General features: G+C 36.2%; 3 protein-coding genes across 4 annotated transcripts; all 3 read left to right on the top strand.

Annotated features, from left to right (window-relative positions):
* The first annotated feature begins 498 nt into the window (after positions 1-498).
* On the top strand, positions 499-2,012 carry LOC130732633 (uncharacterized). The gene is made up of 3 exons (XM_057584644.1): positions 499-811; positions 951-1,056; positions 1,505-2,012. The coding sequence occupies exons 1-3, from the start codon at positions 776-778 to the stop codon at positions 1,639-1,641; spliced, it is 279 nt and encodes a 92-aa protein (XP_057440627.1). The 5' UTR covers positions 499-775; the 3' UTR covers positions 1,642-2,012.
* Positions 2,013-9,707: 7,695 nt separating this feature from the next.
* Positions 9,708-12,255, top strand: LOC130730420 (protein SLOW GREEN 1, chloroplastic-like). Its single transcript, XM_057582430.1, has 2 exons — positions 9,708-10,949; positions 11,874-12,255. The coding sequence occupies exon 1, from the start codon at positions 9,835-9,837 to the stop codon at positions 10,909-10,911; it is 1,077 nt and encodes a 358-aa protein (XP_057438413.1). The 5' UTR covers positions 9,708-9,834; the 3' UTR covers positions 10,912-10,949; positions 11,874-12,255.
* Positions 12,256-17,431: 5,176 nt separating this feature from the next.
* Positions 17,432-23,640, top strand: LOC130730419 (uncharacterized). Of its 2 annotated transcripts, none has more exons than XM_057582429.1 (5): positions 17,432-17,628; positions 18,205-18,293; positions 18,549-20,468; positions 21,261-21,447; positions 22,309-23,640. In XM_057582429.1, the coding sequence occupies exons 3-5, from the start codon at positions 18,630-18,632 to the stop codon at positions 23,010-23,012; spliced, it is 2,730 nt and encodes a 909-aa protein (XP_057438412.1). In that variant the 5' UTR covers positions 17,432-17,628; positions 18,205-18,293; positions 18,549-18,629; the 3' UTR covers positions 23,013-23,640. The 2 variants fall into 2 exon arrangements, with proteins under 2 accessions (XP_057438412.1, XP_057438411.1); XM_057582428.1 differs by lacking the exon at positions 17,432-17,628 and adding an exon at positions 17,653-17,963.
* The last annotated feature ends 2,626 nt before the right edge of the window (positions 23,641-26,266 follow it).

The following is a 26,266-nucleotide window of genomic DNA, read 5'->3' as shown; positions in this document are numbered from 1 at the left end:
CTTGAATCATTGTACCAGACAGATTTGCATATCCCCTAGCTTATGGCTAGCCATATTTTACTCCAGATCGATCAACAGTGAACAATGTCAGATACGTACCATACAAATTCCAAACACAGAGAGGATTTGAACCGTTGAATTGATTCTTAAAGACGTGTTCCTTAAATATCATCGTACCGCTGATGAAGTGCCACCTCGGACACACAAAAGCATAAAAGACCCCACGTGTCACGTGAAGAATGGCCCACACTGCCACGTAGCAAGCAAACAAATGCGTCTCACGTAGAAAGAATCTCCTCTAATCTCCTCTCCACCAATCCCGGTTGTGCTCCCACGTGGGGCTCTGGGTCCCACACCTCAGCTGCCTCCTCCTGCTGACATTCTATAATATATTCATATCATCAGACTATAATGTTCCTTCATGTGCCTCTTTCTTTATCTAATCTTTCTTAATTCTTTTATTCATCATCATGATGAACCACCTTTCTTATTATAAATCCAACCATTTCATTTTCCTTCTTCCCCTGGTTTTCTCTTTCTCCTCATTTAATTTACCTTTCTTGTCCTTTCTCTCTTTTTCTTCTATCTTCTGGCCTTTCTTTCCCTTCCAAATTCAATCATCTAGCTTATTCCCCTCTTTTAATAGTTATGTTACTCTAGACTATACAAATATTAATACCTTTATATTAAATCATTAGATCATACACAGGGGAGCAAAGTAGCAACCGCCTTCAATTCTAATATAGTTCCATTACACACAAAAGAAGCAGAGGCTATGGGAGATTCATCGTCTGCTGCTTATATCCACCTAGTGAGTTTCATTTGCTTGACCTTTGATTCAAACTCTCTTTTCATTTGTTTGTTTTCCAAATATTGTTATATTTTTGGCACAAACATATATGTAATTTTTAATATTTTTACTCTTTTCTTCTGTTTCCTTTTATATGTAGGTGCACCGTTTGATAGAGGAGTGTATTCTATTCAACATGAGCAAAGAAGAGTGCATGGAAGCTCTCTCTAAACATGCAAACATCCAACCGGTTATTACCTCCACCGGTAAAGTCAATTGATTTCAGTCTCCTTTTTTTTTTACATGAAAATAAAATTTAATACCCTGCTTTAGTTAATTGATTCCACCGGTTATGATCACTTTAGGTATTATACGCTCCAAATTAAATTAATCACCTTATTATAATAACCACTATGCAGCCACAAGTAATTGGACCATGTGTGCTAATGATTAAGAGTGTGTTTGTTTAACAATTGAGCATAATGTAAACATATTTTTATCTCAATTCATTAGAAGATTTTCATTGACTTTTTATTTAAGTGAGCGCTAACATCCATTTATACTGATGCTACATAACTTTAACATATGACTTGTTCATATGCCATCATATATTGTCATGTATTTTCTCTTTTTTCTTAATGGAATATGTATTAAAAGCTTAATTGGATATGTGATCATGTGCATGCATGTGGTGCGAACTATGTGGAGATGCAGTTTGGAAGGAGTTAGAAAAGGAGAACAAGGAGTTTTTCGAGGCATATTCAAGGAGCAGGGCAGAGATCAGAGCATCAGAGACAGAGACAAGGCAAAGGATACAAAACATGATTTCAGATAATTCTTCCAAACAATGAGTTTAGGTTTCATACGCAATTAAAACAAAAGCTAGCTAGCTAGTTGTCAAATAATCGAAGGTTGAAAAACCCGGTTGAAGGTCTATGTAATATTAACATCACAAATGAAACAACGGTTGCAGCACCAAATCATAATATTATTGGAGCAAGGAACAACATTGATCGTCGTATAATTAAGGGCGGCATATATATTTGGCTTCATTTGATTTGTTTGAGTATGTAGAAGTTGAAGTCAGCACTCTACAGTGACAGTGAGAGTGTGACATGGCATACATGCAATTCATGTGTTCTGTTGAATAGTTTTTGTAACATTGTCTGTGAGGCTAGCTCGATGTGCATATAAATAAAAAGAACTTTATTGTTAGATATTCTATATTGGACTTATTTACCAGTATTTGCTTCATTTAAATTAATTGTTTGCTTTAAATATTTGAATATATTCTATTCAATTTTTCTTCCAGCTCAAACAATATTTAATTCATATTTAAATTCATTTTAGCTTTTGTTCTTGCTGAGATCGGCGACCGGAACAAAGACAATAGGACATGTTTAATTGTTCATTTACGCAAATATTACTTATTTTACTAGTTCATTGTTTTTTTAAGACCTTAAAGATTTGCTCTTTGCTAACAACAAGAGTGCATATTGTAAGTACATATCCGTTTGCTGAGCTCCTATTTCCACCGCTACCAAAACATTCAGCCTATATATAACCACCCCTCAAAGAAAAGATCAGATGAGCGCCGTGTTCAATTTCAAGGATAGATAATAATGTTAAAATTCACCCATTAATTACTCTCAGTATAAACTATAAAGTAATAGGGGTACTAATATAGAAAGTCATGTGGTAAGATTGCACATACCTTAAACTTGTCGTTACATTTTTTTCTTTTCTTGAAGAAAAGATTCTGATAATATGTGAACATAGATTTGTTTGTGTTTGATGTGCTTCTCGTCTTAGACCATCCACAATGGTTAAACAAAAAATGTTTTGTTTAACCCTTTTCTACCCCACTTTTTCTCTTCCCAACACTCCACATCATCTTCTCTCTCCAATTCAACAAACTTTCAACAATTACCCACTCCAATGGTTTTGTTTAACTCTCAACACCCTACCCCACCACTCACCACTCACCCTACCCCACCACTTTTTTATTTCACATTTTTATTTAATTTTATATTTTTGTTTTTATAATTACATAAAATTACAATTATCGATTTAAATTAAATTAAAACAATAAACACTTAACGATTTTATTTTTTTTAAATATAGACTTTTTTTTTAAAATATAGACTATAATTTTTTTTTTCTTAACTTAAAACGCAAGACAACAAACTAAGCATACAAGAATTTATTTTATTTTCTTAAAATAAAATGCAAGACAACAAACTAAGCACACAATATCTTAAAATGCAAGACAAGGAAAAACTAAGCACACAACACACAAATAACGTAAATAGTACGATACAAATCATCTTCAATCCTGAGACATTCCAAACTTTGCCCAGATGTGCTTCACTAGATCTGCTTGCAGTTCATGATGAACATTTGAATCACGCAACTCGGATCTAGCACGCACATGATTTGCAAAAGCGGGTAAAACCTCGGTCGAGTATGGTTGCTGTGTACTAGATTCACCTTCCCCAGATTGCTCAAAATCGGTCCAACGTTGAGCATATGTATCTCGTTCATCCTCGACAATCATATTATGTAATATGATGCATGACCTCATAATGATACTCAAGTCATCTATGTCCCACAAGCGAGCTGGTTCACGGATGATTTTAAAACGAGCTTGAAGAACTCCAAATGCACGTTCGATGTCCTTCCGACATCCCTCCTGAACTTTTGCAAATAACTTATCGGGTTCACTTTGAGGAAGTCTAATCGTTTTGACGAAAGTTGGATAAGAAGGATAGATACCATCGGCTAGATAGTATGCCATATTATAGGGACGTTGATTCACAACGAAATTCACAGCTGGAGTCTTTCCCTGTTCCACGTCATCAAACACTGGTGACCGATCTAGAACGTTTATGTCGTTCAACGTTCCAGGACATCCAAAAAAGGCATGCCAGATCCATAGGTCATAAGTTGCAACTGCTTCAAGAATAACTGTTGTGGTTCCCTTATCCCCTCTAGTAAATTGACCTTCCTATGCTTTATGACAATTTTTCCACTCCCAGTGCATGCAGTCAATACTCCCGATCATGCCTGGGAATCCCCGCATGTCATTAGCATGTAATATCCTTTGCAGGTCTTCTTGGGTTGGTGCTCTCAGGTACTGTTGCTCATACAATCGTATGATTCCTTTACAGAATCTACGTAAACACTCCAATGCTGTAGTACCTCCAATTTTGATGTACTCATCGACCGCATCTGCTGCCACACCATATGCTAACATTCGCATTGCTGTGGTACATTTTGCTAAGGGTGATATACCTTGTTTATTGGCTGCATCAACGCGTTGGGTGAAGTAGTTATCACTACTTGAAAGGTCATCAACGATTCGAAGGAAAAGATGCTTTTGCATCCGGTACCGACGACGAAACATTGCATCGTCATATGTAGGCTCATTGGCAAAGTAGTCGCCAATTAGCATCTGGTTTGCCGCTGTATGATCTCTACCGAGATATTTTCTACTACGAGGTGCAGCATCTTCTCGAATTTTTCTTCGACGCTCTCTAAATCGGTTGAGTACATAAGCTTCTTCAATTTGACTATTTTGAATGTATGCTGCAAGATCAAAAGGACACTCAGATGGATCCATTTTTTGTGAAATTTGAAGTAGATTGGAAGAGATTTGGGATATTGGTACATCAATGGAGCTATGAGTCCATATAAGTAGGTACATTGAATGGTGGTTGAGTGCCGGATTTGAAATAAGTTATCAACCAGAGTTAATTATCGGAAAAGGACAAGATTCGAATTGAGTGGCACATATTCAAACACAGTTACCCGAGAATCATAAAAGCCAAACACTACTGACCTAACACCACGGGCAAATTATTAAAGCAAACACTACAGACTTGACACCACTGGTGGATTTGAAATAAGTTATCAACCAGAGTTAATTATCGGAAAATGACAAGATTCGAATTGAGTGGCACAAATTCAAACACAGTTACCCGAGAATCATAAAAGCCAAACACTACTGACCTAACACCACGGGCAAATTATTAAAGCAAACACTACAGACTTGACACCACTGGTGGATTTGAAATAAGTTATCAACCAGAGTTAATTATCGGAAAAGGACAAGATTCGAATTGAGTGGCACATATTCAAACACAGTTACCCGAGAATCATAAAAGCCAAACACTACTGACCTAACACCACGGGCAAATTATTAAAGCAAATACTACAGACTTGACACCACTGGTGGATTTGAAATAAGTTATCAACCAGAGTTAATTATCGGAAAAGGACAAGATTCGAATTGAGTGGCACATATTCAAACACAGTTACCCGAGAATCATAAAAGCCAAACACTACTAACCTAACACCACGGGCAAATTATTAAAGCAGACACTACAGACTTGACACCACTGGTGGATTTGAAATAAGTTATCGGAAAAGGACAAGATTCGAATTGAATGGTACATATTCAAACACAGTTACCCATACATTAAAGCAAACATTACATAGCTGTCACCACTTGAAAATTATTAAAGCAAACATTAAAGCAAACACTACAGACTTCACACCACTGACAAGTTTGACCGATTACAGACAATGACTCGCTTGAAATTAATTTCCAAATAGCTCTTTGGACAACTGCTCTAACAACTCTTTCTTACGGTCACTGAGATGCTCTTCCGAAGTTAGCTTTAGATACATACTAACTTTCTTAGCATTAGTCTTCTCTTTCATCGCATTAGTCTTCTCTTTCATCAATTCGTTAGTCTCTGCTTGCACCGATGCTATCTTTTCCAATTTTTCAAGCTCTTTCTCCTTGAAATGGATATAAGAATCCCACTCTTTGTCCACCACCTCGTCAGCATCTTCTCTAATTTTCTTTTTACTCTTTTTTTTAGCTGCCTCCCTACCCATTGGACGAGGAATTGATCCTATAGAGTTTGAGCCACTTGCATCACTGTCGTGTGATCTCTTAGATCCACTACTTCTCGAGCCACTATTTCCTCCTACCTGACTACAAAAACGTGGTTGATCACGGAGAACGCGCCATTCTTCCATCAAAGTAAATTGACCAATCTTCCCACTTGCGTATAATTCCTGCGCTCTTGCGATAACATCATCCTCCGACCAACCGCTTCGATGCTCACGCTTAGCGCTATCATAAGCGCCAATCCATTTACCCAGTCTTGTGTTCATATAATTCCAACGGTTTCGGCAGGCAACCCAATCGCGCGGAGGATCGAATGAGCAATGCTCATTACAATACTCAGCAATATCTCTCCAAAATGTTTCTCCTTTCTGGTTTCTTCCGACAACACTGTTTGTTCCGCAATTAATCCACCCACTAATTAGCACTAGATTTTGTGCAGTGTTCCATGCGGGTAAATGGGCTTTTTTGCTCTTAGGAGTGATTTCATTGACTTCATTATCAGCTGACCCGCCACCAAGATTGACTTGTGTTGAAAATTCCGGAAATTCCGCTACATCAACACTCGGAACATTTTCAGGAACCACTGGCATATAACCACTAGACTGAGGTGTTTGAGATGAATATCTCACAGATCCATAAGATTGATGAGAGTTTGAAACAATTGATGACTGGTTAAAATTTTGTATGTTTTGAGGAGGTTGGTACGAATATTGATTCGGATCTGGATAATAGTTTGGATTTCGAGGACGTTGGTTGGAGAATTGATGGGGGACTTGATAATAGTTTGGATTTTGAGGACGTTGGTTGAACAATTGATGTGGGACTTGATAATTGGTGGGATTTTGAGGATGTTGGTAAGAAATTTGATTTGGATCTTCATAGTTGTTGTGGTTTTGGTTGTAAAATGGGTTGTTTGAAGAATTCTGGGTGTTGAAATGGGGATTGTTGGGATCCATTTCAATACAAATGCTAATAGATAGATAAATAAGATGGTGAGAGAGATAATAAGAGAGTGAAAAAACTTGGTTTTTTTTTCTGTGTCCAAATCAAACGAACCAAGTCTCTATTTATAGAGAAAAAAAAATCATGAATTTTGGTATAATTTTTTTTTTCAGAAAATATTTTTTTTGATGAAATAATTGAGTTCAAAAGATAAGGAAAAACGAAATCCGGACTGACCAACCACAGGCTGCCACGTGGCAGGGGCAGAAAAAGCCGTCTTCTCTCTCCTGCAGACAAGGCGCGTCACGCGCCTTGTCTGCGCGTGCTGTACACGCGCCTGCGGTGGCCACTGGCCTCGCGCCACGTGGCACACCGCAGGCTCCTTTTTTTTGTTGAATATCTTCAACATTTTCTCCCTCTCTCTCCTCTTTCAACTAAATCCAACAACCATTAAAACACTTCAACAAACTTCAACACACTTCAACAAACAATTAAACCATCCATTGTGGATGGTCTTATAATGGGTTTGCGAAATTAATAGTATGCAGGTACATGGCACATGGAGCATTACTGTTTGTCAGCTATTTGGTCTGTGTAATCGCAATCCCTGGTCGCGGTCATAGTCCTATTCCTTTATAAAGAATCAGTTGTGATTTTCACGATGCAATCAACGATTTACCGTTAAGGTTACTTCAGTCGCACTCACTCCCTGCGTTTATTTCTTCATCTTTTTCGCGTTTATATTGTGTTCAGGACTAAAAAAATTAAAGTTGTACTAATTTGAAAACTCCATAGATTTTCACATTTGAGACAAGTGATTTATGGTGATTGAGAGAGCTTCTGCAGGAGAGGATCCAAATCCGTTTGCTCTTATCAACTTTTGTTATATTTGTTTGGTAAATTATGTGGTCAGGGTCGTGTACAGACTTTTGGGGGCCTAAGGCGAAAATCATTTGAGGCTTAAACATACTTAATATATCATATATAAATTTTCATTTTTTTATATTAATCTTCTAGCTTATTGAGATTCAAAATCATTTATCAAAGTTTTATAATCAGACAATTCTATCATTTCGCTTTCAATAGATAAAATAACTAACTCATTACATTCCATCTATCATGTAACATTGTTGACCTTAGATATGATTTAAGCAATTTTAATTTTAAAAAAACTTCTTTCAGCAGTAGCAACTTTTACAGGAATTATCAATAAAATTATATAAACAATAATAGTTTACCATGTAAATTTTAGGAGTGAAAGAGATCCTAATTTTTTTTAAGTTGAAACAAAATAATTTTGTTGTTTATTTATTTCAATAATAGTTGACCATGTAAATGTTTCCATTCTTACTTTGTTTTTTATTTTGGTGGGAATCTCATACATTAAATGTCCAAGTTTTATTTTATAAGCAATTAAATGTATTAAATGTACAAGTGAGTGGCCCCTAAAAAGTAAAAACAGAATCAGTAAAGTTAGATGATTTTTCCATTTTTTCTTTCGTTTTTGTGTTTCCCCATGAAAAGCTGAAGGCTGAAGCATAGGTTGGGGCCGTTTTTTGTTTTTAGTAGAATAGGACAGCTGGGCACAATACAACTATTTGGGGCCTACATAGGTAGTAATTTTTTATTTTATTTTGGGGGCCTTAGGCATGGGCCTTACTGGCCTTGCTGTATCCACGGCCCTGTATGTGGTACCCTAAATTTTTTTTTGGTGTGGTACCAGATTAGGTAATTTAATAGATTATTATCATATTATTCAGGGTAAATACTATATCTTTAGATTTTGCTTCATTTATCAATTGACTTTATCTCATGGAATTCATTTTTTAATGAAAAATGGACGAGTGGTGGAAACGAATGATGGTGATGGAGATACGCGTAAAATGATCATGATTAATGGATGAACAAAGTTCAGAAAACACAATTGCATATCTCATGTCCCTAAGAATGAAACACTGTATTACTATGATATAACAAAATCAAAATTTTAATCGATACATGGGTCTTTTTTGTTGAACCATCTTATTTTAGGTACTACACCCTAATCTGACTTAAGGTACCACATCAAGCACCTATTTGTTTTAGGCCAACAAGCAACCCATGTCATTCGAGTGTTTGGGCTTGACGCATTCTTATGCTTGCTTGGGTCGATGCTTACCTCCCTGGGTTGTTCATATGTACTGACTTATGAGCCTTAAGGCCCTCAAGTTATGGATTGATCCAAATTGATTCAATAATTAACTATAATGTAGACTGCGGCAAGAACATAACACAAAATGAAATAAAAAGTGCCATGTGATTTATGGTGGAGGATCTTATCATCTCCGCTCCGATCGCACTAACATTCAACTGGTCACTACCTTTCCAATCTCCTCTGATCGTCGAGTCCCTCTTTATGACTTGCACTCGTTTTAAATGCACAATTAAAGGTGTCCGTGTCACTTCCTCACATTGCATCAGGGGTCTTTTGCTTTAGCTTCTTGGATAACTGCGAAACTTGAGGTTGTGTACGATGTTTATGCACACATATGAGCGCTCCCAGTCGTGCCACTTGCAGAATCTCCAATTGTCGATGTGGAGAGCTGCATCAGACACTCATTACTTTATTGGTATCCGTAAACAAAAACACAAATAAGACACGTAAAAGCAAGACCCTCATGTACACACTCTGATTTCAACCCTTAGCAAAATGATCCCTCTCAAGCCACAACCTTTTTACTTTAGCATTGGAAATCATTTACATAGACTCCTCACATAGTAAAAACCTTTATTAACGACAAGACACCGCAAACCTACCTCTTCTCTTCCGGTCATCTTCCCCAGCACTCGTCGGATCCCCACCTTCTCTCCTCAATCAACACTATTCGTAGTAATTTGACCGGGAATATGGTTTCATTGAGTTGAAATTCTATCAAAATTAATCAATACATAAAGTTCAGAGTGCATTAAACGTGACACAATGTAAAGTGAAAATAAAATACTAGTTGCTTCTAGATTCAAATATCATCACAAACTTTCCATTTAAAAAACATAAAAAAATGAAAAAAGAAAAGCCCCGTTATTCGCCGGATACATACCCTTGTCCGTGCAGAATCAAATCCTTAGCCCCTACGGAGGAGAGGAGGGTTTTACTGTTACATTTTCCTCATTCCCACTCTCACTCTCACTCTCACTCTCATCCATGGCTTCCCTTCCCAATCTCCGCCCCTCTCCGCTCTCAGCCTCCCTCAACCCCCGCCGTTCATCATTCCCCACTCCCTTATCTTCCTCCCTCTCCTTCACTCCCCAATTCCCCTCCTCCTCCTCCTCGTTCCGGTCACCACCATCCATCACCGTCAGAGCCTCCTCCTCCTCCTCAAACGACCCCGCCTTTCACAAACCCCCAAACACCGACACCAACAACTTCTCCTCCCTCCCCCCTCTCCTCCAAACCCTCCTCTCCCCCGTCGTCGAAACCACCTGCATCGTCATCGCCGCCACCGCCTTCTTCTTCATGCGCTTCCACCACAACCCCGTCATCGCCGCCCCCCTCACCCCTCCCACAACCATCCAATCCGAAACCACCACCACCGCCGCCGACGAAGAAGAAGCTGAGCGCGCCATCGAAGACCGCCTCACCACCAACCCTAACGACACCGAAGCCCTCCGCGCACTCATGGAGCTCAAGATCAGAGCTCGCAAGATCGACGAGGCTATTTCCGTCATCGACCGCTTGATCGAGCTCGAGCCGGAGGAGCACGAGTGGCCACTGCTCAAGGCCAACATGCACATCTACAACGACGACCACGATTCCGCTACGAGAATCTTCGAGGATATCCTCAAGAAGGACCCGTATCGAGTTGAGGCGTTTCACGGCCTCGTCATGGCGACTTCGGAGTCCAACGAGCAGTTGAAGGGGCTGCTCAAGAGGGTGGAGGAAGCCACCGAGTCTTGCAGGAAGCAGAAGAGGGATAACGATGTGAGGGATTTCAGGCTCTTGAGTGCGCAGATCAAAGTGATGGAGGGGGATTTCTCTGCGGCATTGAAGGCCTATCAGGAGCTGGTCAAGGAAGAACCTAGGGATTTCAGGCCTTACCTGTGTCAGGGTATCATATATACCCTGTTGAGGAAGAAAGATGAAGCTGAGAAGCAATTCGACAAGTTCCGTAGGCTTGTTCCCAAGAATCATCCTTATAAGGAGTATTTTGAGGATAACATGTTTGCTACCAAGTTTTTCTCGCAGAATTTGGAGAGGGAAGGAGCACGTGCTAGGAGCTGATGAGGGTTTGTGATGATTCTGGAGGCTTCTGCAATGAGGTCCGAATGAGTTTTTGTTCATTTTCTGTTACTGCACTTTAGCCCTTCAGTTAAATGCTTCCAGATAGTAGTAGTAAACATGGAGTTAATGTAGGTGATGAGTTTGTCCAGTTTTTCTTAGTTATGGTGATGAAAATTGTTGTTGGAATGGTTGGTTTATTCTGGTGGATATATAGTACTAGTGTTAATGAAGAGAAGCTATTTTGATGCTGGAAAATCAAACAGGTGCATTGTTCCGGTATCATGTAATTTGGATTCTAATCCGAGTTAAATTTCTGCCTAATATAGTAGATAGCTGGATAGCTTTCCTAAGAAGCAATTTTGAAAAATAGTCATTCAGTTGATAATTACATATTGTTTGTCTGCTGCACTTTGTTGATGTTATTATTGTTGGAAAATTTCGGAATGGATTGGAAATGGATATTTTGTTGCAATTTGCGTGTGTTTACAGTGAAGTTTTGGTTGTTGAATGTTATGCAATCACATTTTGACATTGTTGGGAAAGTCTCAATTAATTCCATTTTCTATGGGACTACAAGTCTACAAGTACAACAATAAGATTATATCATGTTATACTAATTCTTGTCTGGCACTCTAATGATGGCTCTACTAGCTTAAATCTGAGTGGTGGATATAAACTTATCTACTCTGCGACTTGTTATATCTGCCTCAAAATTTTCCATGCTGAATATTATCAAATATACTGAAGAATTTGTTCATGTTTATGATATAACTAGAAGCTTCCTCTCTTTTTTTTCTAAGTTCTCGTATGTATCTTTAAAATTTTATAAGTGTGTCTATAGAAGTACACTTCCATCAATGTGATAGAGTAATATGACTGTTTAGGCTATTTGATCTTTTGTCTAAAGGTATCTTGTGTAATTTCATAGGATATAATATTTAATTCTTGTCATGATTCATTAGGTGATGAACGCTGCTATGGATCTGTTTACAAGCATTACCTGGTCTGGCTAATTCATCTGCTTCCTTGAAGGAAGTCTGATATTAGCCAGACATAAATATTTTCTGAAGGTTCTCAGCTTCCATGGTGAATTTGCTGGTTTGTAACTGCATTTATATTTCTAGTGAAAGCAGATATACAGATATGCCGGATTTTTCAAAATTTTATGATTACTACTTGAGTGAATTTAGGTTGAATTGATTGGGCAGCTCCTTGTCCCTGCACTGAAAAAAGAAGACAAAAACAAAAATGAATAATTATATGTTAAAAGAGTGTACTGATAGTTTCACAACTACTATGGAAGTATGAATTAATTACAACTTCTGCAGAACTTATGGCTTTAAACCTGCTTTGGTTGTCTGTTTTTTATATGTAAGCCTGCTTGTTTGTCTGAATCTATAGATCTAGATGACTTCCACATGTATTTTCTTAACCTGGCATTAATGCATTATCAAATATCAATGCCTGTACCTGGGATCTCTTACCCCTGGTTTATTATGTATGATCTTGTTCAATGCCTATTGTCATTCTCACTTGTTGCTTGAAAACTGCATAAGCATGTCAGTCGAAGTGCACTTCCATTGATGTTATAGACTTATACTGCAATTTGTCCTGTTTAGGCTATGTGATATCTTGCCTTTAGATGTATTCATTAATATTAGACTATTAGTACCACAGGGTGCACTGTTATTTTCACGACTAATATCAAAGTATGAGTCGATGTCAACTCCCGTGGCACTTATGATTTAGTCCTAGTTGATCGAATGCTGCATGCCAATTTGTAGATGAGTCTTTAGATCTAGAATTCTTGTGCATGTATTTTCTTAGTGTGGCATTTTATTGTTTATGCCAGTATGCATGTGGTCTTTTGCTCTTTGTTTTATCATGTGTGACTGTAATTACAACACTTTCTGATTGAGAAATAGCTTAGCACCTAGCCCGGAGCAGTGTGTTTCAGACTCAGACGACGGGTGAAAATAGTAGAATCTTGGTTCAATTCTTGTTACTGTAAGACTCAAATGGGTGTGTGTAGGTTTGATTGGGAAATTTTAAGTTTTTTCATTTATTTCTGTTAATGGAAATTTTAAGCCTTTTTTTTTGTCCTTGGAAAATTTAAGCTTGAATATGTTTCTTTTTTATTTTGGCCTTTAAGCCTGCATATGTTTGGGCTGGCAAATTCTTTTGTCAAGAGATTAAATTAAGGCCTGTGGCCAAGGCAAACAACCTTTACAAATCGATGGTAATTGAATCGTAACTAAACAACCCTTGAATTTGACCAAAAAAAAAACTTGAATAATTGAAACCTAACTAAAAGGGATGCAACGGAGTCCCATAAAAAAATATACAAAACAAGTCTGCTTAAACAATTGACAACAGAACAAAATTACTCAGCACCACAACACCAGATGAAATTATAATAATTTTGGCAAATCAAGAATTCAATATTTGATTTTTATTTATTTTTAATTCGGTAAAGATACCCTATTGCTGTGCTGACCGACTTTACCAAAGTTAACCTCTATATTGGCTAGGCATGGTTGTCTTCCATGAGTCATTCCTTTGTAAGAGAGATTAAACTGTTGTTATCTGAAGAACTCCAGGGGAGGTCACCAGTAGAACTCTCTGTTTTTCCTTTGTAACTGAGCCAGCTAAATGTGTCCCATTTACTTAAGAAGTTTCTAATTGGTGATTTGGTGCCATGACTGAAGGGAAAATAATGCTCTAGTTTAGATCATATGCTCGTAAAAAGTTCACGACCCCATTCAAAAGTCATCATTGTATGGACTTTCTCTTTCACCTTTATAAGGGTATATATTGGTAGTGATGTGTAAGGAAAAGTTGAGTTAAACATGCATTATTGGAACTTAACTTCAATTGAGTGAACTGCTTTAAGTTTTATGTTAATCCTTCGTTAAGTTTTTAACCCTTCCTGTTTTGACATGCTTCTACGATGAGCCATTTGATGACTTAAGGGGAAAAACACCTATAGAAACTCTGGAATCATTGTGATGCCATAGAGACATAGACTAATGAATGGTTTTGGTAACTTTAATATCAGGGTGCTGGGGAGTGGGGACAACAATGATATTTTTTATTATGATGTCTTTTCCTTTGGATCCATTGAGACGACACTGAAACCAAAGATGCCCCAATCATAAAATATGAAGCAAGTAAGGACTAGAGCAACGCCAACATCGCACATTGCTCATGTAGGGTGCTCACAGTTTCCTATTATATAAAAGCCGAACATAGAGTTTTTATTTTAAATTTTAACCTTCATATTTCTACCTCTTGTTACTCTTACTTTATGGTTGAATATTATTTAAACTTTTCACCTTCATATTTCTCTACCTCTTGACTCTTGTTATTCTTACTTGATGATTTCATCATGATGTTTTGCTCCTTGTGATCTCATTGAACTTTTAACTCCGCAATTACCTTTCAAAAGTAAACTAAATGAAGAGGAAAAGCATATAAAGGATATTTTAAAGGTGTGGAGCTAGGCATGCTCCTGTTGTCTTGAGCTCGTTGTTTGCCTTTTTGGCTTTCCTGTGTTCAATTCAAATATTCACCACAATGTTTATGCTGCTCCTTATCTCCTAGTATTTCCTGTGTCTCCAATATCACTAAATTAAAACAATTCTTTACACACTCATATTGGTATAGAAATCAATGTACCAACAAGCTAGTTGTTGGTTTAATGGTAACAATAAGTAAGTTGGACTCTCATAAGTTGATGAAACCCTAAAAAAATCATTTGTTGGAAGAGACAGTACAATTTTTCGAACGAGTGATACATTCAGGTCAAAGACTGAAAAAGAAAGTAAAAAAAAAAAAAGACTGAAAAAGAAATCAGTGTTACACTATTAAGGTCAAGACCTATATATGAGCTATAGATTCTCGCACACAAAGTTTGTCCTGTAACATTATTTACGGGAGGAGGAGCTATGTAAATAATGGCATTTGAATCTAGCCATTTATTCACGTGTACTCACAATCATTATGGCTTGTCGTCCTTGACCGTCAATGACATTGTGCAGGGGCAATGTCGCATATGAATTGCCCTATGATCAAGCAAAAGAGAGTGTCTGGCTTAATAATTTTTACAATTATGGCATGCTTTCTACGTACACACCACATATTAATGTAGTTACCTTTGACTATCATCTGTTTATGTCAAGGCTATATTTCACTTCGTGTGAATGAATGATTAATTTGATCATAATTCTTTTTACCACTGATAAGTTAATTCCTAAAAAACTTGAGATATATTTGAAAGTCATTCACATTCAGATGTTTTAAAATTAATCCTATCATAAATGTGACAACTCCGAAAAAGTGTCACCTCCTCGATCATACTATAAGCTAGTTGAAATGACATGTCAAACATAGTCATATAAGCTAGCTGAAAGCTGAAAAGCTACGTAATTCGAACAAAAGTGTTTGCTAAAACTAGTTGTTGAACAAGCTTAAATTGTAAAATAACATAAAAGAAGGACATACTTATATGATTCTTTTTATATTTAACATTAATTTATTTTCACATTAATACATATATGATATTAATATTAAAATTATTATAAATACTTTAATTTCACTCAAGTTATTTATCATCTTAAAAATATAATATTAATTTTTACTTATTTAATTTTCTATATTTTTATTAAATTAAATAGAATAAAACAAATAATTTGTAATTTGTAATATAAAATTATTTGTTTTATTTCAAAGTAGTAATTATATGTGTGCAGAAGCGGTGTGCATATGAGACAAGTGTGATAACTGATAGGTAAATATGTTTACATATAAGGCTAAAGATGGATTTTAATAAAATAATAAAGGATAAAAATGGTAATATATTTAATAAGCTTTAAGCTTTAAGCTACCTCATGAGATAGCTTATAACTTAAAGCTTTAAGCTACTGAAATAAGCTCCTTCACCAAACATTTTTATAGAATTTTTAACCTAATCAAATAAGCTTTAAGATAGTCAAATAAGCTATAAGCTAGCTGAAATGACATGCCAAACATAACCTATGTTTTTTTTCATAAGTTTTCTCTCTCCTACTATAATTAGTATGCAGATGATGTCATATTTATATTTTCTGATTTTTTTAATAATTTAAATATCAAATAATTTCATATTTTTGAAAATAATTAATGTATTCATAATGCATTTAATAGTTATTAATGACGTTAGAATAATTAACAAAAGTCAATTTTGACTTTTTTCAAAAATAACTACGGTATTAATTTGGCATTTAATAGTTTTTAATGACATTAGAATGATTAATAAATGTCAATTGTGACTTTTCTACCATTAAAATATATGTTGACAAAGGTTTTTTTTTAATAATATAAAAAATAAATAAAAAATTGAAATGTAATATCTTACATTCAAAATAATATCAAATATGTCATAAAAAATTGATATCAAATAGTTTTAAATGATTGATTTGAAAATTAACTCGAAAATTTTGTATTTTATGTTTTCGTATATACATCTGAAAGATTAAAATGATTTTAATATATTGATTCAAAACATAACAAATTAGGAAAATAAAAGTGGAATTAGAATGTAACTATGATTAGGAAAAAAAAAACCTTAAAAAAGTGATATATGTATTTAAAAAAGAAAAATGAGAAAGAAAATATAAAACGATCTGATATATACCGACAAAGTATATTTATTTCATTTGTGCATGGTGCAAGATCAATACTAATAAAGGATAATTTGTTGGTCAATTGATTAATTAATGTATCTACTAATAAACTAGTCTTATATCTTAATTTTTTAAGCAGTCCAGACCTATTTATGTATAACAGAAGCTATCCACTCTTACACTTAATTTATCCCTTCATTTATTTCTTATGGACTCATTTTTGAAAATTTTCCAATAGGATAATATTTAAAAAGCATATGATAAACCTTTAAAAAAAAAGCATATGATAATTAATGCATAATGTTGACATATTTACACATGGTTTGTGTGTACTCTCACCTTTCTTATTATGGAATAAATTTTTAAACAGATTAGCAAGTTACACTAGATTTTCAAGAAAACTAATTTTTTTTTTTGAAACTAAGAAAACTAAATTAAACCTAGAAAAAAAGCCTATAATAAATAACAGGCCAGACTTATATCTCAAATTTATTAAGCAAATTAACCATATTTATGTAAAGTCAACCTATTTCCACCTCTGCATTCAATTTTATCCTTTCATTTATTTCTTGGTTGACTTATTTCAAAATAATTCAAATTTATAATATTAAAAAATATATAATACTATATTTGACTTGACCATATTAATTTTTACTAGACCAATATTTACTAGAGTTGAAAATTTGAAGTAAATGCATATTGACCCCATTAAAATATTACTATATTTTATTAGTAAAATATTGATTAACTAAATAAATAAAGTCAGACTTGAAACCGTAACTCTCCATCCTGAACACCATAAATACAAGCTCCATGAGCATTATCAATTCATCATCTCTTGCAATCAATCTGACAATCTCTGCATTCTAACCCAGAAAATCTAGAGTGAGTTGAAGAAGAAAGTAAACAAACTGTTGAATTCACCACCTTCAAAATTATCCCAGCACTGTGAAATTGTTCACTACCACCATTGCACGTGTTAACCAATTGTTTAACACGTGTGGTATGGAATAGTAGACGAAGAAGGTGTATTATCACATTGCCCGCGCTCTGAGTAAGTTTTCCATTGTCAGTGTATCGGTATTTGAATGTTCAAAATTATTCACACCCTCTCTCTCTCTTTCTCTCTCTAGTTTCTCTCTCTACTGTGACTTCTTCTCCTTCTTCTCCTTTTTCTTCTGCTCAGCTGAACAATAATGCAACCTAGGGTTTCGTAATCGTAGGTCCCTCTTCTTCTTCGAACCTTCCCAATCTCACTTTCTTCAATTTCACTCTTCACTCTCTCTCTCTCTCTTCCTCTGTTCTCGTCTTCTTCCTCTCGAGAATTTCTCATTTCAACCGATTTTCCAAATTCGATTCAACTTCAATTTCAAATGCAGAATCGAAAAGGTAGATCAATCGTTATCATAATGTGCTTTTGAATTGCTTTTGCTCTAGTGCACTGGCTATAATGGTGTCGACTTTTCATCATTTTGTAAAGTGTTTTCTTCCTCATTCTTATCCCATGCGTCGATTCAGCGTGAAATTGTGACGACCAGTGTGTTTCTCTTTAAGAATTTCACGCCCTAGATTCTACTAGTTTCGAACAATTTTCTTTCATCCTAACATTGTTGTAGAATTCATTTTTCAGGAAGCAAGCAGGTTCGTAGAGACAGGAAGCTTCAGAGGTTTCCTTCTGAGTCTGATTTTCGCGGTGGTGGAGTTGCAGATATATATTCGGTGAGTTTTGCTTTTAATTTTGTTTTATACCTTTCTTTATTTGTCTCTATGCACTGGATGATGATTTACAATGCATGATTTAAGATTGAGGAACTGAACTTTCTTAATTGGATTTGGATGTATTAATTATGATTTATTCATAATCATACATTGCATGTTATTGTTATGTCTATTGAATGGGTGTGTCTTTTTTGTTGCCTGGTAATGAAGAAGAAAACAAACAGAATCTGAGAGCAAATATGCTGGTTTTTGCAGAACTCGTTTCAATTGGGGTCGAGGTCGAGATCTTCCACAGAACGGTTCGGAACACCCATTAAGAAGTTATTAGCTGCGGAGATGACTGGTGAAACTGATTCCAAAAGAAGAGCCCCTGGTGTTGTTGCCAGACTAATGGGTCTTGATGGTCCTCCTTTGCAGTTGACTAAGGAACATAAGGGTTCCTCTGAGAACCATCTGAAGAGGACAGAACAAGTGGGGAAAACGGGAAGCAGTGCTGAATTATATGATGGTGGGTCATCTAGGAGGAGCTCAAAGGATCAAATGGAGTGTAAGGATGTATATGAGGTCTCGGAGATTGCAAAGGTAGAGAGCGGTAGGTTCTCATCACAGCCAAAGAGGTCTGCAGACTTGAAGAGCACTGATGCTGAAATGTCATTCAGTGACAACAAGTTCATGGATGCCAAGCGCTTAGCAACTTATCAGGATCTACAGTATTCGCAGGATTCCCATGATGCACTTGGGATTCTAGACTCTGACAATGGTCTTCTGCATGAATACTCCAAGCGGCCAGATTCGTTGTTTAAAAAGCATCTTGATAATCAGCAGGCTTCCCCTCTCCAATCCAATTCTGGTCCCAGAGAAGCTAAGAAATTGTCAGCTATAGAGAATTTTGAACTCTGCGACTTCAGCTGGAAGTCAGATAGGGAGATGATAGGGTTGAATTACAATAGCTCTCGTGAGAAGCATCATGATGGTTTTACTTGCGGCTTTGATAGAAGACATGCGATGCATAGTTTACCAAAGTCATCCAAGCTTCAGTTTAAGGGAATTGATGAACCTGTTGCAGCCCCGACAAGGATTGTTATTCTAAAGCCTAATCTCGGAAAAGTGCAGAGGGCTACCAAAATTGTTTCAACACCTCGTTCTTCTGATGCTTTTCAGTCACAGTGGGAAAAGCGTGCTGAATTTCCAGATGTCAGATTTAGGGACATTGAAATGAGTCAAAAGAAAAGTTTGGGTAGTACTGCCAGGCATTCAAGGAACAAATCTTTGGAATATAGAAAAGTTGCAAAGGAAATCACTAGCCAAATTAAAAATAATTTGGATAATGGCTCCATGGTATTTTCATCTTCTAGACTTAGAGGATATACTTGGGACGATAGCTCATGCGATTTTTCTGGGATTGAATCTCCAGAGAAGTCAGATGTAACAACTGCAACTTTGGGAAATCCGTCTGATAAAAGTAATACTCCCAGGCCATCTCCCCGTTGTAGTGAATCATCTGTGAGTAGAGAGGCGAAGAAGAGACTATCAGAGAGGTGGAAAATGTCTCAACAAGGCCGATCCATCTGCAGGAGCAGCACACTGGCTGAAATGCTTGCTGTCCCTGACAAGGAAACAAAAGCAGCTATTGTTGACAGCATCTCTAATGGAAAAAGCTTCCATGATAAACTTGCCAGCAATGGTAAACCTGCTGGGTGGGTTGAGCCAGTCGGTATCAGCAGCAGAGATGGTTGGAAGGATGGGTTTATTGACAGTTTACCAAGGTCTAAGTCTCTTCCTGCCTCATCTACTCCATTTGGAAGTCCAAGAACATTCTTGCGCCATGAAGCACTTCGTGATGATCGACACATGACACCAATAAAATGGGAAAGGAAGAAGGTGGTGAAATGTCTTGATCACAGACAGTGTGTGAATACCAGACGCTCAAAATCTGGTCACAAGAAGTCTTGGCCTTCTTATTCCTCAAACATAGAAGGTGATGCGTCGTCTTCACCAGACATAAGTTCTATCCACAATAAAGTGAAGATCAATCTTGAAGAGGATTTGCCCAAGCAAGAAGTTCTAGCCATTGAATCATTTGCTGAGATACGCAGAGATACTAGTGCAGTTACTTTTAATGTTGTGGATGTGACAAATGAAAATGCAGCTGGGTTATCTGAATCTTCTGATAAGGTACTGCTTCCTGAGTTATCTTCTTGTGTTTTGACCAAAGCTGACACTAATGCAGTTGACAGAGACTCAGAAGTATTCAATTTGTGTTGTGATGATATGCTTATTGATACAAATGCATGCCATAATCATCTTTATTTTACTCTACTGGCCCAACAGTAAAACGTTGGTCTGGTTTATCTTAAGTAGATACTATTCTTTTATGACATTACACCAGGTAACCAATTAATCAATTTGTTACTGATGAGTAAAATTGAACTAATCCAATTATCTGAGAAAGACATGTTTTAATTGACACATGAAATTGAGTATGTATGTAGCTGGCATTAGGATGTGATTACATGGGATGTCTTTATGATTTGGTGGAAGTAAACATCTGATGGCTTTATGTTATCTATTAAGTTAATGTATGAAACCTTACAATTTGATAATCATTTCTCTGTGAATTTGTGGAAAACTCCATTTGTAATTCTTTCGGCTGTTGTTCTCCCATCTACTTTCCTTAGACTTTCATAACTTTTCAAACACGGCCAATACTTAAATGGAATTTATTAAGTTTTTAAAAAGCTAAGTTTACTTGGAAACTATTAATAGTCTTCATCTTATTACCATTAATATCTGCACAATTGTTTAGATGCCATAATAGATGCATTTATAAGATGTATAGTCTTATATGAAAGTATAGTTCTTTTGTCTTCTAGTTCCAATTTACTGGCCTGTAATTACTAATTAGTCAACAAACTTTATAAGTCGATAAGTATGTTTTTTCTTACTTGATATGTTGAAATATTACAGGAACTATCAGTTGGGTCTTCCAGTAGAAATTCAGCCCCCTTTCAACCACCGGTACCTAGACTAGAATCTTCAAGCAGCAAAGTTACAAATCATCCCAGTCCAGTCTCAGTCCTAGGATCTTCTCTTACTCATGATCTGTCATCACCTGGTTCTGAATGTTTTGGAAGTCTGAGTGATGACTTAAAAGGTAACTGCCTCTGGTATTTGTTTGGATTATCCGACAATATAAAGTGGAGTCTCCATTCTGTCTGGTTCCATATTTATTGCCTTTAAGTTTCTCAGTCCTAGTTGCCATGGGGTTCGCTCACATTTTTCACAGAAGTAACAGCAATAATTAACTGTGTGCATTAGTAGATACTCTCTATCTATAATGTATTCAATAATAGGATTAGTACATTCAGACTAGCAGTTTCATGGCAGATTGAACAATAGTTGGAAAGTTGTTTTTGGTGTGTTTCCCTTGTGGTTTGCTTCTGTACTTGACTGACAGCTATATCTTTCTATACATTCAGATTTCATTCAATTGAAAAGATCGGGATCAAATGCTGCTGCATGCATATCCTGACTTCATACTATTTTTAGCCAACTTATTAAGTAGTATGGTGTGTTTTATATAAACAAATGCAGATACTTATTTTGAAGGTTGTGATTGCATCCTTTGAAGTTATAATAAATTTACCATTTAGTGACATTAGATTTGATGGTTTCCTGATATTCTTCTTGCCCTCAGACTAGATTGATGTTATTAAATAGTAGATCTTATGCGGTACTCTGACTTTTACTTCATGATTTCCTTATTTCATGTTATATAGGATGTGAATTAAAATATCAGTCATACTGATTGGAGAGTGATAAATCACCAGCTAAATATGAGTTTGCCCCTCACACTTGCCACCGTGCTTTGTGTTCAATCTTTTTGTCAAGTACCTTGTGGACCTTAGCTGAAGAAATTATTAATAGTTGATTAGTATTCTCCACATTTTGTTTTTGTCTGATACTTTTACCTTTTTCCTGATTCCTTGGTTTCATGTACCTTTCTTGCCCTCAGGACTTCGAATGCAAATCCAGTTGCTGAAGTCGGAATCTGGAGACAATGTGGAAGGATCCGCGCATGTTTCAAATGATGAAGATGGTGGGGAATCATCTACTGGAATTTTAGAAGACAAGGGATTACATAACTCTGAAGATAGCTGGGAGTCTTCCTACGTGATTGATGTTTTGTCTGAAGCTGGTATTGACATAGCTCAGCCTGAAGAAGCATTTTTGGAAGTTTGGCGTTCTCTGGAATGCTCTCTGAGTCTTTCAGTGTTTGATGAACTAGAAATGAGGTACTCTGATTGGACCATTTGCTCAATGTCTGAAAGGAGATTGCTTTTTGACCGTATAAACTCTGCACTTGTCGATATACATGACCAATTCATGAGTGGCAGTGTACAGCCATGGGTAAGCCCCGGAGCCACAAGTTTATGTTTTAAATTAAATGGAACTGGGCTCCTAGACTGTCTGTACAGTATTCTGGGGGGCCAAGGAAAATCAAAGGATATCCCTCTGGACAATGCACTGCTGGATAGCCAGTTGCTGTGGTTCAAATTAACAGATGACATTGAGGACGCAATAGCTAGGGAAATTGAGAAAGTGCTGTTCGTTAGCCACTTGCAGTGGTTCAACTTAAGAGATGCCATTGAAGAAATAGTTAAGGAAACTGAGAGCTTGTTATTAGATGATCTAGTGGCAGAGATAGCCAGTACATAGCATAGGCATTTCATACCGGAACATATTTGTTTGCCTACAACATAAATGAAGTTGTGGTTGTTTGGAGAGTCGCTTGCGAGGTGGATTGTGCGTACCTGGTGGTGGCCCTTGATGATGTCGCAGGGGATAGATTTTGAGAAATCAGGTTTCTGTTCCAGCAGGATTGGAGGGCGTCTGTTCACAAAATCCAGCAGCAATGTAATTCGGAGGCAGATTGCGTTTCGGTGCTCGCTCCATGGTTCCAAGAGCTAACTGTTGCGTAGCTTTCTTTTGCGATGAAAAATAAAAACAAATTGTAAAATGGTAATTCATCAGAAAGTGAATAAAAGGAAACATTTTTTTCGCTTTAGGTGAAAATGAGCATACCAATCATTCAAGAGAAAGTGGAAGAAAGCTATATTAACAGTGATATACTATGCATACTGTCTAAATTCAGACGGGAAATGTTACTGGCTTCGACTGTTGTCAGCTGTTAAAACTTGGTGGCACTCATTTCTTTTGGGAACATAAATAGGAGCTGTTTATTTCTGTTCATAAGTTGATTGTAACTCTGAGCATACATGAGCCATATTCCAAAAGAAATGAAATGATTCAAGTCCGAATAGAAATAGTGATTTTACTGGTGGAACTAATTTGTTTTGTACTTGATTCCTGTAAAATAACATGGTTATGTGTTGGCAGTGTTGCTATGAGAATGATCTAAATTGAAATAAACATACTTTTGAGTTCTGACCGCAACTGAGTTTCGAAACTTAAATTAATGTACCAAAAGGTGATCGGTTCTTTTCAAAATGAACCATGGCATTGTCTCCGTGGTTTTCAGCTTGCCTGCCTTTGTGGTGAGTGGTAACTGAAAAATGATTTTGGAGGTTAATAGTCAAGCTAACTTTGTCACTGAGAAAAATCTCACATTAAAATTTACATTAGGCTATGAGACTATTAAACCTTGTTCTAACTTTTGTGCATGGAAGAAACATAAATCTGCAACAGGTGTCATTGTTTTGCTCATTCCATATCTACTACTCAGTTACTTGAGGTGATTAAATGAGCTCCCGCGGTGAATTGCAGCTGGTGTTTTTGGGTGGCCATGGATATCATCAGTGAGGAGGATGGTGACAGTAACAACCACTGCCCAATACCTTTTATTTTCCTTCGTGATTTCTATTGTATCATCATGCGATCTTGATTCTTATTTCAATTGGACTTGTGATATAGTAACATATATCTATAGCTCTGCTAAATTTGTAATCTTAGCATTAGATTAAGTTCAGAATGTTACCAATAGGAAATATTTACTTTTTTAAATACATTGGAAAACATAGGAAATATTTACTACGGCAACTCAAATAATTAGTAACGTTCGTTTTTGTTTTCATATTTCGGTTTCACCGTATGATATCATGAAAAAAACAAGAGTTCTCCATCTTGATCTTCCAGAACTAGTAAACTTACATCTCGAGTGGGTTGGAATTTCTACTGATGAAAATGGTTATGCTAAACCCTTTTTCGATTTGTAATAAGTTGAGAACTCTATCAATTGAAGATTGTGACTTGATTTATCCTACCCCTCTTTCGCCAGAGGATTTGGGAGTCCTCGATATAACAAATACAACACTTACTGATTTAACCATCATTGATGATACTCCCCCAACTTCCATTACTGCGGTGTCAATTCCCGGACTCAAGTATGTGATATGTGCGCCTAAATTAAGCTCATTCACTATGAATGGTTCTCCATTCAGGACATTGCATGGACAGGGAGGGATGACAGTTGAGCTTCATTCGTCCTCGCTAATGTAAAACTAGTACCCCCACCTCAAGATTTCTCCAGGTAAACATGTAATAGATTTTTTATAACTGTTTTCTTTCTCTCATCAAGTACTTGCTTTCTCTAAATATCAGCTATTTAATCTTGTTAATGTGAGCTGGGTAGTAAACATCTTCTACTTGTTTTTCAATATTTTTCTAATGTAGAGGGCCACTTTTGGAATATCTTTGAAATTACAATAACTTGAAATTTTGTCTAAATTTTTTTAACACACTTGTCTTTATGGAGAAGTGGACTTTTTATTTAAAAGAGAGTCAAGTGATTTATTTTCATCTCTCAAAACAAAATTTACATTAGTCTAACAGATAAAAAAACAAATAAAGATAACATTTATGGAAAAACAAAATACAATACTTTTATCGAATTTTTTTTATTTAGAAAATATGTTATATGCTAAATGGAAGAGTGAACAATAACATTTAATGAACACCATTTATGTATACATCTTGAACTCTAAATGACGAAGCCGAAATTTACACATTCAAACTTAGCTCTAGAATACAAGAGTGAACATCATTTCTTGGGTTGTTTTCCTTCGCTCTTATACATGTAACCCCATAAATGACTACTCAATCATTCCTAATATGACTCTTCCAAAAAAATCATTCATAATATGACTCCTTTACATTTAGTGACTATAAAACGTTCTTCCTTATCCTTAGACCGTCCTTGTAATATCTACAATGTTTACGACATTCACAGACCATAACATGATTCGAAGTTAGTCTCTTGATGTAACTCGGCCCTCCAACTCGTAAAATCACCTCGATCTTCTATTCGACTTGATTCGGTCATATAAGACTTCTCAATGCAACTCGAACGTCCTTTAATGCTCTTCAACTAGCATGTCTTAGGCAACAAGACAGAATTGACCAACCTATTGATGAAGCTAATCTTTAACGTTAACATTACTACATTACTTATCAGTAAGCCCCCAAGACACCGAGTCTTGTAAAGACGAAATGTGTCTTTATTGAGCCAAACATTGATCTTCCTAAGATATTTGCATAGTATCTTAGATATCTTTCAGGTCCAAAAAGTAAATCTTTTAAAGGCGTTTAAAGTGAGTGTATTTTCATTCAAAGTTATTGTTTTCAACTCTCGGCTATATAACGTACATTCTTTCTTGGTAGCTCGTCTGCTGAGTTGATATGATGACAAACAACTAACTTGGTTTTGAATATCCCTCCTGATGTCGCGGGTGTGTCCTTACCTTGTATTGAAGCTTATCATGGTTTTTCTTTTTCCTTTTATTTAAATATTTATTTCTTTAATTTTGATGTTTGTTAGTATACATATAAATTGATGCAATTTTTTTATTTGAAGAGGAAAAAATAGGTATCACAATTTGTTAGCTAGTGAATATTTTATGGTATAAATGTGTATACTTTTTTTGTCAACATACATGTGTATTTGGATTCATAGT

This window comes from Lotus japonicus, chromosome 1 (assembly GCF_012489685.1).
Source record: "Lotus japonicus ecotype B-129 chromosome 1, LjGifu_v1.2".
Lineage (NCBI taxonomy): Eukaryota > Viridiplantae > Streptophyta > Magnoliopsida > Fabales > Fabaceae > Lotus > Lotus japonicus.
The sequence above is the reverse complement of the archived record's forward strand: the minus strand, read 5'-3'. Positions and strand labels throughout refer to the sequence as shown.

Excerpts from the sequence above, each read along its gene's own strand:
- LOC130732633 (XM_057584644.1), top strand. The coding sequence starts at position 776 with ATGGGAGATTCATCGTCTGCTGCTTATATCCACCTA. Across the intron at positions 812-950 it reads CTGCTGCTTATATCCACCTA|GTGCACCGTTTGATAGAGGA; the intron begins GTGAGTTTCATT and ends TTTTATATGTAG. Across the intron at positions 1,057-1,504 it reads ACCGGTTATTACCTCCACCG|TTTGGAAGGAGTTAGAAAAG; the intron begins GTAAAGTCAATT and ends GTGGAGATGCAG.
- LOC130730420 (XM_057582430.1), top strand. The coding sequence starts at position 9,835 with ATGGCTTCCCTTCCCAATCTCCGCCCCTCTCCGCTCTCAGCCTCCCTC.
- LOC130730419 (XM_057582428.1), top strand. Across the intron at positions 18,294-18,548 it reads GAGTTGCAGATATATATTCG|AACTCGTTTCAATTGGGGTC; the intron begins GTGAGTTTTGCT and ends TGGTTTTTGCAG. Across the intron at positions 21,448-22,308 it reads TCTGAGTGATGACTTAAAAG|GACTTCGAATGCAAATCCAG; the intron begins GTAACTGCCTCT and ends TCTTGCCCTCAG.